The sequence below is a fragment of the Anser anser genome (assembly GCF_964211835.1).
Source record: "Anser anser genome assembly, chromosome: 6".
Taxonomy (NCBI): Eukaryota; Metazoa; Chordata; class Aves; order Anseriformes; family Anatidae; genus Anser; species Anser anser.
The window spans coordinates 532,537-551,301 of NC_139726.1; the positions used below are offsets into that span (position 1 = coordinate 532,537).

At 42.1% G+C, this 18,765-nt stretch overlaps 1 protein-coding gene across 26 annotated transcripts in view; it reads right to left on the bottom strand.

Annotated features, from left to right (window-relative positions):
* PKP4 (plakophilin 4) overlaps positions 1 to 18,765 on the bottom strand; it is a 91,576-nt gene that overhangs the window by 71,296 nt on the left and 1,515 nt on the right. For 4 of the 26 annotated variants that reach the window (XM_083841670.1, XM_083841655.1, XM_083841680.1 and 1 more), the window contains exon 2: positions 186 to 407. The exons of the other annotated variants lie outside the window; for them this stretch is intronic. Coding sequence is in view for 3 of the 4 variants with exons in the window: in XM_083841655.1 (XP_083697781.1) it covers positions 186 to 267 (82 nt within the window). In the remaining variant the exon portion in view is untranslated. The remainder of the gene's footprint in view (positions 1 to 185; positions 408 to 18,765) is intronic. 26 annotated transcript variants of the gene reach the window in all.

The following is an 18,765-nucleotide window of genomic DNA, read 5'->3' on the forward strand; positions in this document are numbered from 1 at the left end:
GGTTTAAGGAAACCACAAAGTGAGTTGGATCAATGTAAACCAAGCCACCAAAAACATTCCAATCAGTTTGTGACAGAGACCATCTCTTCAGGCAACTGCAAGGATTTGCTAGAGTAAATCTTTAACTACCTCTTCACAGAACACCTATTGCCTTCACCATGCACGCTTAGCTTATCAACCCCTACCATGCAGAAGCACTAACTCCTGAACACCTCCGAGATGTTGTTCTTTTGTACAAATGCAGCAGACTTGTTGGCACTCCAGCATAGACGATGGCGCAGATTCACCAGTTTTCTTTAGTAATTTGCCAGTCTTGGTATTCCCACTTGTCCTCCAATCATGCACTGAAGTCGTAGTTGCCAAAATGGGTAATCCTTTCTCTTCTGTCTGATTGAATGGTCAAACAGCTGCAAAGCAAATAGGTTCAGTGAGTTGAACTGACACAAAGCTATGCTTGTTTCCTCCCGTGTGTGTGTGTGTGTGTGTGTCTGTGTCTGTGTCTGTGCGTGTGTCTGTGTGTGTGTGTGTGTGGAGGGAGTTGGATGGTATTTTTCTGAACCAGCTGATCTTGTAGCCATGTGTAATCACTGATTAAATGAAGGAACCAGAATACACAGTTGAAGAGAAAGAAGAAATATAAGAAATCACTAAATTGAGGGGAGGAAACCACATTTTAATTCTTCATTCTCGCTAGTCTCTACTCCCCACCTTTCATTGCTCCTCCTGTCACTTTCACAGTGATAGCCAATGCATTTGCCAGCATTGAGTAACCCCTGTCCAGGCAGGAGACAGGGGCAGGAAACCACAGACCTTTCCAGTTTCCCTGCAAGACATCAAGTGTGGTACTTTTTCACAGTTTCCTTCTCACTTCATTTCATATTCCTCTTGCCTTCCTTATGCAGATGATTTTCCCAATTTTTCCCCTTGCTTATGTTCTGAGCCTCCCAATACTGACCTGAAGCCAGTAATAAAAGCCACTGAAGTAATTTCTGCTGAAGAGGTAATATAATTCTCACGAACACTGTTGACTAGGGTAGGATAGTCTGACAGTATACATCATGTGACAGAAACATGAGGAAAAAAAAACAAGCAACGTCTTATTAAAAATCCTTATGTGTCTAGCTAAAAGTTTAAATCAAGCAACAGGAGTAGAGGAGGACATCAGAGCTACTTCATTGGTACAGAAGAAAAAAGCTCCAATAAACCAAAGTCAGCTTGCTGGGACATGGACATGTTATTTATTATACAATTAAGTTATTCATATAAATCTGCACTTAAGTGACAAGGCACGTTTCAGCCTCAAAGACTCTTCTCTTTTGATCCTTTGCAGTATATGTAAAAATTGAAAACAAAACTAGGCTTACTACATTTCCACAGTTTTTAGATGAAGACCCAATTAAATTTTATCTGATTTTATGAGTTACTTCACAGACATGTCAGTACATTTCTAGTTACGAGTGGTTCACGTTAGCTCCATCCTGCTACAAGGATGGAGCGCTGCTCGCCTGTAAAGTAGGCGGTGATTTACATTCTCAAGCTTGGTGCAACCAAGTGACTGAACTAAAATAAACTGTGTTATGTCTACCAGCCAGTAGTTATTTGTTTGGATGAAAAGGCAGCAGATGACAACTTATCCACTTGCAAAGATGACACAAGCAATGAAAAAATGGATTATATGGATCTAACACAAAAAAAAATAGTTTTAAAATTTCCAAACACAGGAAGAGTCAAGATACTTCAAATATCACACTATAGGCTAAACATTCTGTTAAGATGTGACCTTTCTATATGGACATGGGTAGTGCAGAAGCTTTGTACACATGGACTTAATTATTTGATGAAAACAGGGAAGTAAATATACTATCTGATGAAAATGTGGAAGACATTGACTTCTAAAATGACAGCACAAAAAAATACCTGCACAAATTGCACAAACTGAGTTCCTTGGTAATAAAAGAAATCTACGTGCAACTGACACACTGCCTGAGAAATGTGGGAGATGGGTTTAACTATCTTATTGTGAAAGTTGGTCTCTTCATCATCCACTTTTCTTTTCAAAGTATGTTTTTCCCTCCTTCCTTCCCTCTCCAAGTGCAAAAGGCAGCTGGAGCAATATCCTTTTAAAAATGTTTAAAAGGATTACCCTAGTTTTTGGCTAAATGTATTTTTGTTACAGCTCCTAGTAAAAGACAGCCCTTTTTTTGGCCGATGGCAACATACTTTCACTTCGTTCTAGTGAACAGGCAGGATTCTACATCCACAAATATCCAGTTGTAACATGCTCGCAAGATTAGTATTTTTATAGTTTTCAAACTAACCATTCAAAAGAAGAGATCAAACAGGTATAGCAAGACAACCATTTTGAATAAGTGTATATTTACGACCACAGCCTTCAAGGCCTGAGGCACCATTTGTAGCTCACCTTAAAAAAAAGGAAGAATCTTTGTCATCTAAAGGATGTCTGGAGAGCATTCATATTTCACACATGTAACACAGAAGAAGCCATTTGGCAATAAGACGACCTTTCAATAGTTAAGTCTACAAGGCTCCAGTGCCTTAAAGAACACACAAATGACAGACCCCAAATCTGAATTTTTCTTTTGGACCATCCCAAATCTGTATTGCCCTGATCTACCAATGTATTTGAATCCACTGCCATTTAGAACATCAAGCGGTAAGAAATAATGTGAATTCATCAAGAGAAAATTATATCAAATCTATCAAATTTTGTTTTTTGACAAGAGCACTAGAAGAAATACATCTGGGATATAAAGCTTTTGACGCTGTCACGTGGCCTTCTCACAAGCAGTCTAGATAGCTTAGGTGAACATACCATGGGGGAAAACAGGCAAACAGAGTAACTTGTTAAAAGCTGTAGTCAGAGCAGCAGTTAGTAGTTCAACTGCATTGAAAGGCATGAAATGTCATTCCGTCACAGGTCTGGTACCGCCTAGACGTGGTTACCTAGGGTAATAAACGAGAGCCAGCACCATTATTAACACTTTATAGATGATGGCTGCAGTCCAGGGAAAGGAGGATATCTGTCATTAAATGGTAGGGTCAGCATTCAGAGATCATGAACAACAGAATCATAGAATGGTTTGGGTTGGAAGTGACCTTAAAGGCCATCTAATTCCAACCCCCTGCCGTGGGCAGGGACACCTCCCACCACTAGATCAGGTTGCCGAAAGCCACACCCAACCTGGCCTTCAAAACCTCCAGGGATGGGGCATCCACAACTTCTCTGGGCAACCTGTCCCAGTGCCTCACCGCCCTCTGAGTAGAGAATTTCCTCCTGATATCTAACCTAAACCTACCCTCTTTTAAATGGGACCGTTACTCCTTGTCCTATCCCTACACCCCCTGACAAAGAGTCCCTTCCCCGGCTTTCCTGTAGGCCACGTTTAGGTATTGAAAGGCCACTGTAAGGATGCCTGTAACCAAAGCATATTTTTCTGTGACAAAGTAAAAAAGGAAAAAAAGATTCATTTAACACTCCTGCTTATTTTTACATTTCCTGATGCATTGAAATGCTTTGCAGTCTGCTTAGCTAAAGAAGCATATCCAGTTTTGTGCACCAAATTTCCAGTTAAATCGATTGAAAAGTCAGAAGAGCCCAACTGAAGCCATGCAAAAATTTGTGGGAGCTGCCTGTGTTTAGATATAAAGCAGAGACTAAGGGAAAAAAAGTGATAAAAGCTGAAATATTGAAGTTACTGCAGGAAAAGCAAAACAACCATCAAGGATAATATTTAAAAGCTACCACTATTTTCTGACCAGGTATCATACCATATCCAATGATATTAATAATTGTGTTACTCTCTCTTCTAAATAGGATGCTGGGATGCCTCTTTCTCCTTTCCAGAATGAGACAAACTTTATTTTTACACTTCTTCATAACTACAGGTAACACAACAATTAAATGCTCATGCTTATGATTTAGATAAGCCTGATAATTAATACCGATATATTTCAATTAGCAAATCTATTTACCTCCAGAAAAGCTAGACTTAATCAGTTAGTTACACTGTGCTTTAACATGAAGCTCAAAATGAGAGTTTTAAAACACAGCTATCAAAAACAAATCCTCTCAATAACAAACTAGTTGGAAAATTACACAATTTTAAGTCTTGAAATTCAACAACTAATTCCTGGTGAAGGGGATTTCCATTTTCAAAACAGAAAAAGCCTGCTCTTGCTTGCACTCCGCAAGTCCAGGAAAACATCAATATAATAGCTCAGGAAATGCACTCAGGGATGACAACAGCAGAAAAGAATGTACTTCCAGACTTGCAAGATTGCTATTTCATATAATGCTAAAGCAGTAATTGTAGTTAGAGGCATATCTTTCCATTTTTAGAATGACTTACTTTTGCTTTATAAAAAATATATACAACTTCTGATAGCTGAAACTTGAACTGAGCTTTCTGAACACTGCAAAGAAGGGAACAGCAAGCGGCTGACAGGAAAGCACCCCAACCCAAACCAACTCTGAATACTCTTCAGCAGAGAAAAGTGCTAAACCCACTCCTACTTGAAAGGGAAATAAACAAGAAACACCCATGTTACTACACCGCAGGAGCTGAAAGTGTTACATTTATCATTTATGCTAGGCAAAAAAGGAAACATTTCATCCAGGTGTCAGTTACCAGTTATCTTTTCAATATCACAGGCAGCAGGGGAAATTACAGATGTTAACAGCATCTACCTAATTGCATTTTGTGCTTTGCTGTTTGTGAGAGAGATCATTTCAAATCCAAAGTTTTTAAAATGAAGCACTCAGCAAAGGCATAGAAGAGGTTCGACAAAGGGTTTAACCTCTTTCCTTTTTCTTTTAATGCTCACCTAATTCACTCTCTCTCAGTTAAGTTCGCGTAGGACCAGACAGGTAAAGCTGCAAACGACAGAGCAAATGTTGTCTCAACATGCCCAGCAAAGCAGGGGCACAAGCAGGGGCTCAGAAACCTGCTTTACACTTCTCTTGTTTTACAGGAGTATACATAGTTCCACTGTTTTTTTGTGTGTGTGTGTTTTTTTTTGTCAAACAGAAACACAATAAAAACGAAATTGTTTGCACTATATACTCTGCATGTGTCTGCATATAAAAGACATTATTTGAAGAAATAATTAAGAAGTTTCTCACTCACAATGGCAAATACACTTTATAACATTTTTCTCTACAGTAACACTGCTAGTTAACTCCAAGTAGCTCTCAACACACCTTCTGATGAATGCTGTTATAATCTTTTTTTATACATTTTAAAAATAGATTTCAGCAAGGCTATAAATGCAAACTTCAGAAGAACATAACCAAATACGGAGAGGTAAACATAGGCACGCTCACACCGCCTCGTCCCACTCTTACCCGGTTTTAATACTGATGCTGCTGCTGCTTGCCAACATCCTCCTGCTAAGGCACAGGAAGGATTTGCGCCAACAGGTTTGTCAGATACATGGAAAAAGCCAGACGTCCCTTAACTTGCAATTTACAGTCAGCTCGGGATAGCGTTTGCTCGCAGCTGAACTGATGGGATAATGCGCCTGTACTTCACTGCGTCGCTTGTTCAGTTTTGGGCCCCTCGCTACAAGGACATGGAGGTGCTCGAGAGAGTCCAGAGAAGGGCGACCAAGCTGGTGAGGGGTCTGGAGAACAAGGCTTACGAGGAGCGGCTGAGGGAGCTGGGCTTGTTCAGCCTGGAGAAGAGGAGGCTCAGGGGCGACCTTATCGCTCTCTACAGGTACCTTAAAGGAGGCTGTAGCGAGGTGGGGGTTGGTCTATTCTCCCACGTGCCTGGTGACAGGACGAGGGGCAATGGGCTAAAGTTGCACCAGGGGAGGTTTAGGTTGGATGTTAGGAAGAACTTCTTTACCGAAAGGGTTGTTAGGCATTGGGACGGGCTGCTCAGGGAAATGGTTGAGTGACCATCCCTGGAGGTCTTTAAGAGACCTTTAGATGTAGAGCTCAGTGATACGGTTTAGTGGAGGACTTGTTAGTGTTAGGTCAGAGGTTGGACTAGATGATCTTGGAGGTCTCTTCCAACCTAGACGATTCTGTGACTCGGTCCTTGGCCCAGCGGAGCGACGCCGGGTCTGAGCTACGCCAGCACTCAGCACCCGAAGGAAGGGCACGTGCCCGCCCTGCCCTGGGCACAGCTGGCTGGGGAGCCCCGGGGTGGGAGACCCCTCACAGGCAGGCCGGTGCCGCCAGAGGCCTGGCCCAGCCCAGGGGCAGGATCAGGGCGAGGGGGAAGACGGCACGAGGTTTTCAAATGCGAGGTCATCGCCATCGCTACCCCTATCCTCAACAGGCATGGGGAGCATAAAGCATTAATATTAAAGAAAACCTAGTGGTACTGCTACACGCCAAAACTGCCAGACCAGGTCAGTCACTCGCTGCATACTCACTGTCACCAGTTAACGCCTCATTAGACCTTGCTATCCCCCAGTAAATAGGAAGGCTCAGCATCCACATCTAATACGCTTCACAGATACACCACGGGGATTTGCGCAGGGCATATTAAATCTCACAGCCAGGAACGGACGTGTCTGGCCTCAAGGTGCAGCAGAGGGAACAGGGTGTCCTCACGCCCTGGCCAGCTCTGGCTCCCCGAGTCCCACCTCAGGCCGCCGGGAAAGCTGCTCCAGGCGGAACGGCCCGGCCGCCCCGCCATGCTCTCGCCGATGCCGCTTCCCAGTGCCACGAGGGCACTGACGGAGGACTTCCCGAGTCCTGGCCAAGGCATCCCACAGGCAAGCCACCTCCTACAAATAAACAGCTCTATACTAAAGATAAATTCAAACGGCCAGATTAAACAAGGTACTATGTGGTAGGCAACAAAATCAAATGCAGAGGTCCCTTCCAACCTCAAGCATTCTATGAAAACTTAAAAAACAACAACAACCAACCCCCCCAAACACTGAAATGCTATTTCAACTTCTAATGAAAGTAACTTTGTATGCTGCTGAGACACTCAAATACTTCAAGTGAAATGGGTAAGTACAATTTACATTCACCACATGCTGCTGCTTTGATTCACCAAAGCTGAAGCTTAGAACTACAAATTCTTAATCCAGATTTTGTTTACAAATGAAACAAAAACAAATCAGAAAAATTAAGACCAACAGATGTGTACTAGTCACCGTGCTACAGACCTCAAGCTTTCTCTTACCACAGCCTTAAAGCACCAACACTTAGTGCTTAGTCATTAAAAGATACATACCAGTAAACAGGGAGATACTTCAGAAGCAATGTAATTTCCTTATTTCTTAACTTATTGGCCAGAAACCTAAGAGGAAATCTGCTGTAGAACATCATACTTTATTTACAAGAAATGCCATACATTTCGCAGATTTGTACAATAGTAAGTCTTCAAGAAAGTGAAAATTTTTATTTACTTGGGCAGCAGTATGACCTTCAGGTTTCCCTCTGAATTCTGACGAACTGATGACCTAACTTCACCGATGGCCTATTTGCAAAGTATGGAAAGACTTGGGTCCATGCCAAGTATAACACGCTCAAAATGAAAAGAAAACAAAACGGAAAAGTTTTGTTTAATAAGCTACTGACTCAGTGTCTCCACAAAAGACATTTTCGTGATATTTCCAATTTACTAGGTATAAATTTAATCCAGCAGTGAATTTTAAGACACACTAGCCAGAGAAAAATTCCAAAGATAGGAATAGCCTTGTTATCAGCTTTCAACTTCACAGAGAAGTCATCTCTCTGGAGACTTATTATCTGTAACTGGTCATACAAATGCATTCCTTTAATTGTGAAAGGGCAAACCTCACAGCGTAACCATTAATGCATTTTAGTGAATCTCCAACAGCAGAGAAGAAAAAGCTGCTTGCGGCTTGCAGCCACTCTAAAACTTTGGGGTGGAGGTTATAGCAGAAACAAATACCACTGGAAACTTTGGTAAGATCCAGCTTTTCTAGACTGATTTATGCATGAATAATCATCATAATGGTGGAGCGCAGGTATTTATTTCATAGATATGGTAACTAAAGAGCAGCTAAACCTACAGAAAGGTTACTTACTCAACAAAGTTGAGACTAAAAGATGTAAGAAAAAACTCAGTTGCAGAAATAGCCATGGACCAGATTGTTAACGACTGATTTAACATGAAAGGATAATAGAAGCAGGCAAACCTGTAACTGAAATTACTTGACTTGAGAAGAACAAAACTTATTAAATAAGAAACAACACGGTTTCCAGCTGAGCTGAGGGGAACGGTCTGATGCTAGTGAAACAGACTTTTTCAACAGCTGTCCACACTAGTGGAAGGGATGACATTCACACAAGCATCTGATGCACACATAAGGCAACAAAGAATTAGCTATCTGGGGTGTATAACTATTTTAAAACAGATAAAGGTGAAAAAAGTAGAGCACTCTAAGGGGAGAGAAGAAACCTGCAAGTCCATGAAGCTTGAGAATTGTTGTTTTACAAGTCAAATAATAACATAATGATGTGAAAGTTATAGACAAATAAGTGAAAGACTTGCTAAAGCAACACAAATTCCGTCAGTAACAAAAACATTTGTCTGTCCAGAAAACATGCCCAGGTGATACCCTAGCAGGTACTGTTATGATCTTGAGAGCGGACTCTTAAAATAGAATGATAGAAACCCTGAGTTGGACGTGACCCACGAGGATCATCGAGTCCAACTCCTGGCTCCACACAGGGCCACACAAAAGTCAAACCCTGTGTCTGACAGCGTTGTCCAAATGCTTCTTGAACTCCGACAGGCTCAGGGCCACGGGGAGCCTGTCCCAGTGCCCGACCACCCTCTGGGTGCAGAACCTTTCCCTAACCCCCAGCCTGACCCTCCCCTGTCCCAGCTCCGTGCCGTTCCCTCGGGTCCTGTCGCTGTCCCCAGAGAGCAGAGCTCAGCGCCTGCCCCTCCGCTCCCCTCGTGAGGGAGCTGCAGGCTGCCATGAGGCCTCCCCCAGTCTCCTCCAGGCTATCCCATTGGTATACCCAATTTACTTTTTCTTATGGCAAAAGGATACCTTGGTATACAAATAAAATAACTACCACCATAAAGGAAATCAAACTACTTGAATCACACCAGCTAAAATAGCAGAAAGTAGCCAGCTCCTCTGGGATGTGTTTACAGTCAGTATCACTTAGATTCATTTCCTGCTGGAAAATGTTAAGATCAAAGCATGGTGATTTGCTAGCTTTCATTCCGTGGCAAGTGGTAGGGCCATTTCAGTTAGGGAGCTTGAATAAAATACAAGCAAACAGCTTCACACAGTAGCTGAACTTATTAACGACCAGAGTTATGCCTGCACTTAGCATCCATCCATAGCATTAAAACAACGCCACATACATCCAGACACCCACAGGACTTTTTAGACCCACACACTGAGGTTCCACACACAGGCTGAGCATTTTCGCTGACTCTTCTGGAGACAGTGATGCACCCATGTCATTCATGCACCATCCAGATAGATGGACCAAGGCACAGATCAGCTGCTGGTAGCTTACAGGGTCCTGCTGGCAAGCTACATCAGCCAGAAACAAACACCAAACCTTCATATTCGGCAGGATCCAGGCCTGTCACAATATTAGCTAAATAGTTTGAAGCTAACCTGCCTAACTTGGCACCTGGCCCCAGACCTCGCAAGAGATTTAAAAAAATCTGCAAAGTTATCAGTAAAACAGACAATCCGGGTTTCTTTCACTCATGACTTTCAGTTGACTTACAAACGGTGCACTAATACTCCGGGTTTAAAGGTACAAGTTGACATCTGACAACAATTAAGTAGTTCAAGCCACTGTGTCTCTCTCCACTAGTCTTACGGTAAGACTTCACGTTTTAATTTCACCTGGGATAAAATGGGGATCTCATTCTGTCTGCTCTGTGCCCAGTCAAGGTGGCTGAGGCCATAACAGTTCTAAGCAACCCAAAATAAGTAGCACACAAGAAAACCACACAGCTGTAGTTTTGTCGTGATAAAGGATTACTTACCTGGGGAGACACTGAATGCCCCCTACCAAGTAAATTTGCACATGTAAATCACCTTTCTATTTGAAGATAAAATCTACACATAAATCCTACACTGTGAAATGTCTGACACCCATGTGTTCCTTGATCTAGATGAAGAAGTGATCTCGACGTTAGCCAGGTGAAAGGCACAGTTGCTGAATCTCCTAGTACACACTGCTAGATAAAACAGGCAACACAGAAATAAAGTCAGCTGTTAGTGCTACATCATTCAGTGCTACGAGGTCCACTTCCAGTATACTAGACAAGACTAATTATATTGAGAACTAGCTCTGCTTGCAAGGAAAAGAAGAGCGGAAAGTTAATGTACACTTAAAACCAAAAAAAAACAGTTTGTGTTTCTACATGAAGTTGTAACTCTTACAAATTTAACACATTACATCATGAGATACCACCACACCGAACTGTTTAACATCACAGAAAAACAAAAAAACCCACAGCACTAGGCAGGGAGTCTGAACTTTGAAGCATGCTAGCCTGTCCATCAGCAAGGTCCTTTGAAAGGCAAACTTAGCCACCCGTGCTACTGCAAATGCACCTGCTTATAAGAGATTGTTCAATTCATTAAAAATAAGAAAGCATTATATTTCAAACAGTGCTTATATCTGAGGGTATGCCATTGCTCCAGCTTGCATTATCTTGTTTCAAACAGAGCCTGAAAAAGTCCAAAAATCAAAGGCATGCGGAAAACCCAGCTACCTACAATAACATAAGGAAAGCGACATTGCGTCAGGCTAGAGGTTCATCTAGCACAATAATCCTGACTGAAAATGGCCTGCAGCAGAAAAAGGAACCAGAGAAGTAGCAGTTCCGTATCCCCAGGTTTCTCTCCCAGCCACCAACAATTATAAGATTCAGCTTAATTATGTGAACTTAATGGTAAAGCAGATAAAAAGTTCTGACTTGCAGTGCCTTTTTAAAAGCTGAGTTAAATGAAGGAAAATATTCCGAACGCACACAGACTATTAGCTGTTTCCGAGCTTTTTTTTTCCATATTCTGAAGAATCTTCTTTTAAAACCTTTAAACAAACAAGTGCCAGATTCTTGCAATAAAAGATGCTGAAGAACAGCAGTTATTCATCTGTTGTCTGTGACCAAAACTTGACTCCGAAATACAGGCCAAGCAAGCTCAAGTGTTTTGAGCTTCAATAGACTATACTATTCCATACAGATCTTCACCTGCTGCCTTATTTTCAGGAATTGAGAAGCCTGTTGACAAGTGGCAATATAAAAAGAGTGCATTAATAGAAGTGTTAATGAAATAAAAGTTGTAAAAAATAGAAAATTCAAGAAGATTATTTACTACATCTTTGCTCTCGTTCTGTTCTAGGCTGTATAAATTGCCAGTGCAGAGGCTTCAGAGTTGGTAATTGATTGTTAATGATCGTTAGTAGAATGACATCGCACAGGTATCACAGCATTTATTCTTACTGGGGGAAAAAGCACATGCTACACTTTAATTTAGAATCACAGAATCATTAAGGCTGGAAAAGCCCTCCAAGATCGTCTGGTCCAACCATCCCCTTACCACCAATGTCACCCACTAAACCACGTCCCCAAGCACCACATCCAACCTTTCCTTAAACACCCTCAGGGATGGTGACGCCACCACCTCCCTGGGCAAGTTCTAGTATTAACAGACATTTTGCTGCCAAGATAAAAATCTCTAGCCTGGATACAATTCTGTGCAACAAGCAAATCATTTTGGTCAGCTACAGCCCATTTTTAAGTTAGGAGGAAGAACCTATGACAGCCTAGATGAGCTCCTGGGCAAGGAGCACAGAGCAGACAGAAGGTTCACGAAGTAGCGTATCACTCCTGCCTCCCTCCAGCACGTTTAAGGTTGCCCATCTAAAGACTTGGAAGGGAGACTGACACGTCAAGGATTCTGAAAGAAAATCCTGAACAGGCAGGATGCTGTTTGCTACACAGACAACAATAATATGCTTTCAGCAAAATGCCTGCTTATTTCAGCGAACCTGGGGGGAAAAGCTTGTTTAGGATCATACAGAACCAATTATTAGCTCTAAGAAATGCAAGAAATACTGAAGAAATTACCCACCTAGCGTTAGTAGTTCTTGATTTGATAAGAAAATTCTGTACAAGTAAAAGAAAGTGTTCAGCTGCTGGATCCTAAGATGAAGTATTTCTGAACTGCTATTGTGATGACAAAATGCAGCTGAAAGAGCTGCTGTCATAAGTTTTCATATAGTGACATTTTTCCTAGAACGCGATCAATCTCAGCACATGCAAACTGCCATTCACAAGGAACAGATAACTTTTATTCCTCTAAAGGCACAGCGTCTGCATGGCAAGATACTTTGTTATCACAACACAACCATAACATAAGCTGGAGAACAATCAATACAGAAAGACATTATTCAGTAAATACTGGGGGGAGGACGGGACAGGACACACAACGCTGAGATGCTGAGGACTTGCAGGCATTCGTAAAAGCAACCAAAACAGCAATCTAAAAACAACCTTCTACCCGACTACTGCAGAAATGCTTCCGGTGGTGACAGTATTTATTTGTATTGATGTATTCTGACATTAAAGCTGCACGTAAGTTAACTTGTCTACCAACCCGATCTTTTTCCATCAACCATTTTAATTTGTGAAGTACTAAGTAACCAACAAATGAGCTTTTATACAGATGATCTTATTTATTGGAACTGTTAAAATTTTAACACGTTAAAATAACATTATACCGATGCTATACATAAAACCTTACTGTCATTTTTTTTGTAACAAAAATTAGCTGGAGTATTAGCAGAGTGAAGTATTGTTTGCTGCTGTAATTTGATGTTTGTGCTGCTTTGAGATAAAGGGAAGACACGGGAAAAGTCTGGAAAAATGGCACTTTGGTCATCTTTGCTACCTAAAAACAGTTTTTAAAAATACTACATCTTCCTTCTCTATTTCAAATTTCACTCCTTCTGATATATATTAATAAATATTTACATTATAGGATATATCAGTGTACTTGTAATACAAGATAATAATATAGTGTAATTAACTATATTACTAAAACAGCTCAAATTCAAGTCAAGGATTTCTAAACCTAGTGAATTCTGCCTTTCCTAAAAGCAAGCAAGTTGCACTTTAAGACATCTTGTTTTACACCTATTACAATAAAGCAGAAATCAAAAATCTAGTCATGAATAGCAACAAATAAGTTTAATAAAAAGTGTTAACCTCCTACGTTGCACGAATACGTTTCCAGACATCATCAGTGCAGGAAAAACTGACTGACGGACAGCATTTTTCCTGCTCCATTCTAAGCACACTGGATGGGCCAAAAATAAAACTCAGGAGCTCATGAGACAAATTGAAGTCCTGTATTCAGTCTGCCTTGCTAATTCGACACGTTAAGGTACTGGATACCTACTGGATTACTTTGACATGGTGAATTTTGTGTGTTCCTTAAAAATAACCTGTATGTTCCAGAACTACGTGAAAAAACTCTCTTAATACCAGAAGACTGATTATACCCGCCTGATCCAAAGAGCATCCCACAACAGGCAGTGTTCTCTACCAGAACTTTGGAACCTGTTTTAAAATTTCAAGTTTTTGAACCACAGTTAGTCCCCGTGGCACCGCTTACTGTTCCGGGGAGAATTCTAAACAACGACTTTTTTTTTTTTTTTTTAGTACCTTCTGGAAAAGAAGGTATTTAATTACAGTGAAATCTCACAAGTCTCAAGGTATGCTGTCGCCTTGATTTATACTAAGAAACAACAGCAAAACCCATGGAAACTTAATTTTGTTTCTTTGCTGGGTAGTCAAAACAGCATGGGGAAAATGGACACATCTCAGGTCTGAGCGCCAGCCTGAAATTTCTGGGTGCGAGGTTTCTCATCTTGTTTGAAGTATGAACATGCTCCCAAAGACAAGTGAATGTATTACACCAACCACCTCATGCGTCATTATTTTCTATTTCAGCTAAAATGTAGCAATGATTATTTTCATTACATTAGTTATCAGGGCAAAGCTTGATATGAAGGATATACAGCAGAAACAGACGGAAGCGTCTGCAAATTCTGCTAGTGTACCTTAGACTAAGGTTGTATCAAATAATACAGACCAACATCTGAGCATTATTACTGGAACACAAGCACCCTGGATGAAGGCATTTATTACAAAAAGACATGTTCTTGATATCTTCTCCTCCACTTATGACATTTATCTAACTTTGTCTTTTGGTTTGTAAACTCCGAGGAGCACGGAGTTCCTTCCAGCCCCTATAAGGGGGCATCCGTTTGGAGTTTATGCACTATGACAGTACAAGCGCAGTTTCCTTTTACAATACGCTATCATATTGAAACTGTTACCTTATTTCTTAATTAAAAACAAAATTGTCAGACTTTAAGAAAAACAAAGCAAAACTATTAAATCGTTAAGATCTGCCTCCATATTTATCTTTAGACTTGAATACAAGACTTGAGTAGGTATCTGCAAAAGATGATCAGTGAACAGCATCACGTGTATGTAATAAGTTTGCACACAGAGCTTGTTCAAAAGCGCTCAAAAATCACCTGGCATTACATACAGCATCTTGCTCTTATTCTTATGAATGATATGAAATACTTTCATTTTTAAGCATGCCACAATGACACTAAAGTCATTTACCTTAAATTATTTCAGAGACTGGTGATTTTTATTTTTTTTTAAAACTGGAGTTACTAAAAACCTGCCATTACAAAGAGATTTAATTCTAGGGGAATATATTGTGCCGAATTTCAGCATACTAGGTAGCATATACCAGCATTACCCTTGGAGGCACAGGAATAGATCCAGGAAGAATTATCTGGGAATTTATACCCTGCACTCACGCTGTAAGAGCAGCTGAAAGTTTCCGAAGGATAGATGGAAGAAAGCGTGGTGCCCGCCTGCTGACCCAGCTGTGCACACGCTGCGTCTCCACACTCAGCGCCATACACGAGCAGGCGTTGGTATGCTCTGCTCCACAGGAACAGGCTAACGGAAAGGATTACAAGCTTATTAGTTTTCACCAATCAGGTCTACCTTCATGACACACAAATACACGACTATTCGATTCGTGTTATACAATAACAAAACATACTGCCAATACAAGATGACGTAGACCATGTTTTCGGAATTGAAAAGATTTCCTTTAGGAATGCTAAGGAAGCACTCTCTGCTGCAACCTATTTTTTTTGGCAGGAAGAGGACAAATCAACAACAAACTGGAAAGTCTCCTGCTCCCATTATATTTCTAGCAGAGATGGCACAAGCAAACCACGTAAACAAATTCAGATGTGGATTAGATAATTTCTATTTGAATGCACGTAACGCAAATGCTTTTGAGTACATTTATATATACACTTTAAAAAGCAAATAAACTTTATATATACTTTAAGAAGTATAGCATAGGTGGTAGCCTAAGGCTTTCCAGACCACTCATGTCCCATAATGAAGCTTGGTTAAGACTGTACAGAGAGAAAAAGTTTTTTGCACTCAGAAGCAAACAGAAATGCAGAATTTTTCCAACAGCTCCTTCCCCGTTTCTTTACAGCTGATCATCACCCGAGAGAACAGCAATGTCTGGCACCACGCAATGCAGCTCCTCCCTTTCCTTGCTTGTTTCTCCAGATCTCTGCTACTTCTTACCTGCCGTACCTGGCACTGAAGGAGTTGTTCCTACCTTCCTGCCTTCAACCCCTTCATTGCCCTCCGGGACACTCTCCCCCTTGCTCCTACTGCCTCTGGAGACGGCTCCAGCTAAGCTCCGGACACTTTTGGACCTGACGGATGCTCTGCTGAGCCACCCAAGGTGAATTCTGTCCTGCTGCCAGCTGACACGAGTGCTCTCGGGACAAATGAATCCCACCAGAGCTTTCCCACTCAGAGCTGTGATGCATCTCACTCTTAAGGGAAGAGGGACCGGGTGCTCTGAACTCCTATTTACAAATTCAACAAGCATTAAAGGCTGGCCAATTATACAACCTACACAGTATCTATGAAGCTTTTGCTTTGCAGATCCAATAGCTACAGGGCAAATTTTGTTCACTGCCCATAATTACTACCCCATGGTTGCATAAACAGTAAATACATTAAAAATCCCCCCATTGAGCTGTGATGCAGAGAACAAGTTTCAGCTTGTACTTCTTCAAAGGATTTACAACAGATTTCTTTCTTCCTTTAATAATGAATTAATCACAACCCCGATCAGAACGTTAGATTAGCTGTAATTTTGATGTAGGGTTCACGCAAAAAGAACAACCACACTAGCTCTCAGTTACGACACTTAGAGAACATGTCTTTTACAAGCACAGGAACCTGCTAAATGGGGGAAGGAGAAAGGAAGATTTAATTTCAGTTATTCCATGAAGAACAGATCAATCATTCTCAAAAAGTAATAACTCACGGTTTTATTCTTTGCGCTAAAATAACGTTACACCAATTTAAAAAGCCAATATACAGAAAGTTGGCTGGTCTTCACTTTCTAGTGCTATGCGAGTTTAAAAAAAATGGGGAGGAGGGAGGAAGATCCATGAGAGATGACCATGGAGACATTCTGGAGAAAAACAGCGATTTCTTTTCCTTTTGTAACTATAGTACTTTGAAATTTGAGTTGATAGGAAAGAGTATTTAGCTCTTCTGTTTGGAGGAAAGAAAGCAATAACAGGGAGAAAACACACGTATATCAAAAGTGTGCCCAATTTAAAAAAAAAAATAAAATGTTAAAAAGCCTCCTTGTTCAAAAGTACTGAAGCGGTAAGAACAGATCTTCCCTCACATTTTAACTTTTCCCAAAGCAGTATTGTCTTCATTTGCCTGTAAGAATGGGATGCAATGAAAAGGACTGGAAAGTTAAAGACAGCCGACAAATTCCCCACAGCCCGCTTCACCCAAAGCGCCTGTATTTACCGTTCCCTGCTAACTGCGGCAGGAGGGAAAGGCAAAGGCAGGCGGCGAACTGGCTGAACTGGTTCGGAGGTACAATCCTGCCTCCGCGAGAGGAGGCGCAGACAGGGCTCTCCAGGAAGCCGGGGCTGACTCAGGAGGCTGATCCCGCAGGGACGACAAGCCCGAGCCGCACGTCACCTGCCTGAACCCATGGCACACGCCCGAGGAGCGTCCTCCTGCGCTTCGGCGGCTTGGGAAGCTACCGAAACGCTGCGAGATGCCTTGAACTTTCACCTTAAGCCTCCCCTTGAAATGATCGTTCTGGGGCCTTCACTATTAAAGAAAAAACATCAATGGGCCGTGAAACCAAAGCGGTCCTTCCTTCTTCCTGCAACGCGCCTCTTGTCTTCCTTGGAGGGAAGGCGAGCGAGGTGCTAAGGCCAAGGACAGAAAGGGGCAGTGAGCAGGAAAGGAGCAAAGGTCTGGAAACTGAAGCCAGCTACAGAGATTTTAACTGACGAGAAGCTGCTATTTTCTTCTGTGCAGGCAGAAGCCCTGGGAAGGTCACCAGAGGCAGTTCTTGGCTGTCCTCACCCACCTCCTCCCTCCCTCTGCAAACTCGGTGTGAACAAGAATAAGCGGGTATTCTGCTGGAATAAAGGGGACACCGCAAGTTACCCAGTGAGCTACGCTGCACGTCGGGCCTCAGGACAGGCAGCCGGGAGCCAGGAGAGCTACCCGAGCCCAGAGAGCCGCCGACGGCCAGCGGCCACACTATGCTCAGCTGCGGTCACAGAGCTGCTCCGTCTCTGCCGGTACCTGGACTGCTTGCTGTCAGCAATATTTGGGATCAGGTCAGGAACTGCAGCAAGCAATATCTGCAAGCCATGCCTGCAAAACCTCCAATTCCAAGTCTGACTTCTTATTCCCATATAAGTAAAGCTGTGCTACCGCAATCCCCCTCCAGTTAGTAAACCTTAAATTGGGTCAGATAACTTTTGGAGGGACAGCGCATGTCAAATTCATAATGAGTTGCTACCTTACTTTCACCAGAGGAAAAATACCAGCCCAGAAACCAGACCAAAAATTCGTGAAACTTCCAGAAGCTTGAGCCGCACCAGCACGAGTTACTTGCGGAGATGTGCGTGCGCTTTTTATACAAGGCACCAGAACAACTTTTCTGCAGTAACTCTTACAAGCTGCTTCCCATCAAGCGCCAGCAAATGAAGCTACTGTTCCCAGCTCACCAGTTAGCAGCCTGTCACCCCACGTTTCTGCACGTTCGTAGCACGTGGACACAACAACAGGCAGCCCTCGAGGAATGGGAGCGAACACACAGCCAGGCAAAGCAGGGTCCCGCCTCACGACAGCTACCTTGGCGCACTGCTCGCGGGGACTGCTCCGGCCAGCTGCTTCGCAAGGAACTACAGCAGCGCAGCTTCGCATACAGAGAAATTTTAACATAGTCACTGACTGGATTAAAAGCACTAAGAAAGTAAACGAGAGATGAAAGAAAGGCAAAATATGGCCAACAGCAGGTTCACAAGTATTTTTTTCCAAACCAGAATCAATAGCTGCGCTTGATTTTTAGGGGACTCTTCTACATCACATTACAATAACTGCATTCTGGTAATAAACCCAATCTTCGCCGTTTATGCTTACAACAACTCTGTTCTGCTCATTGAGATCTTTGAGCCAGTCAGTGCTTTCCTGCAGACAATAAAGAAAGAAAAAAATAACCAGAGAAACGCTTGCGGACATCGCTCATTTTCAGCACAGTTTCAACAGCCAAACTCAAACCAACCCAAGATTTGGACAGTACTCCCAGAGTACCATCTTTTGAAATTGCTTTAGCCTCCCACCTGTTATACATGTT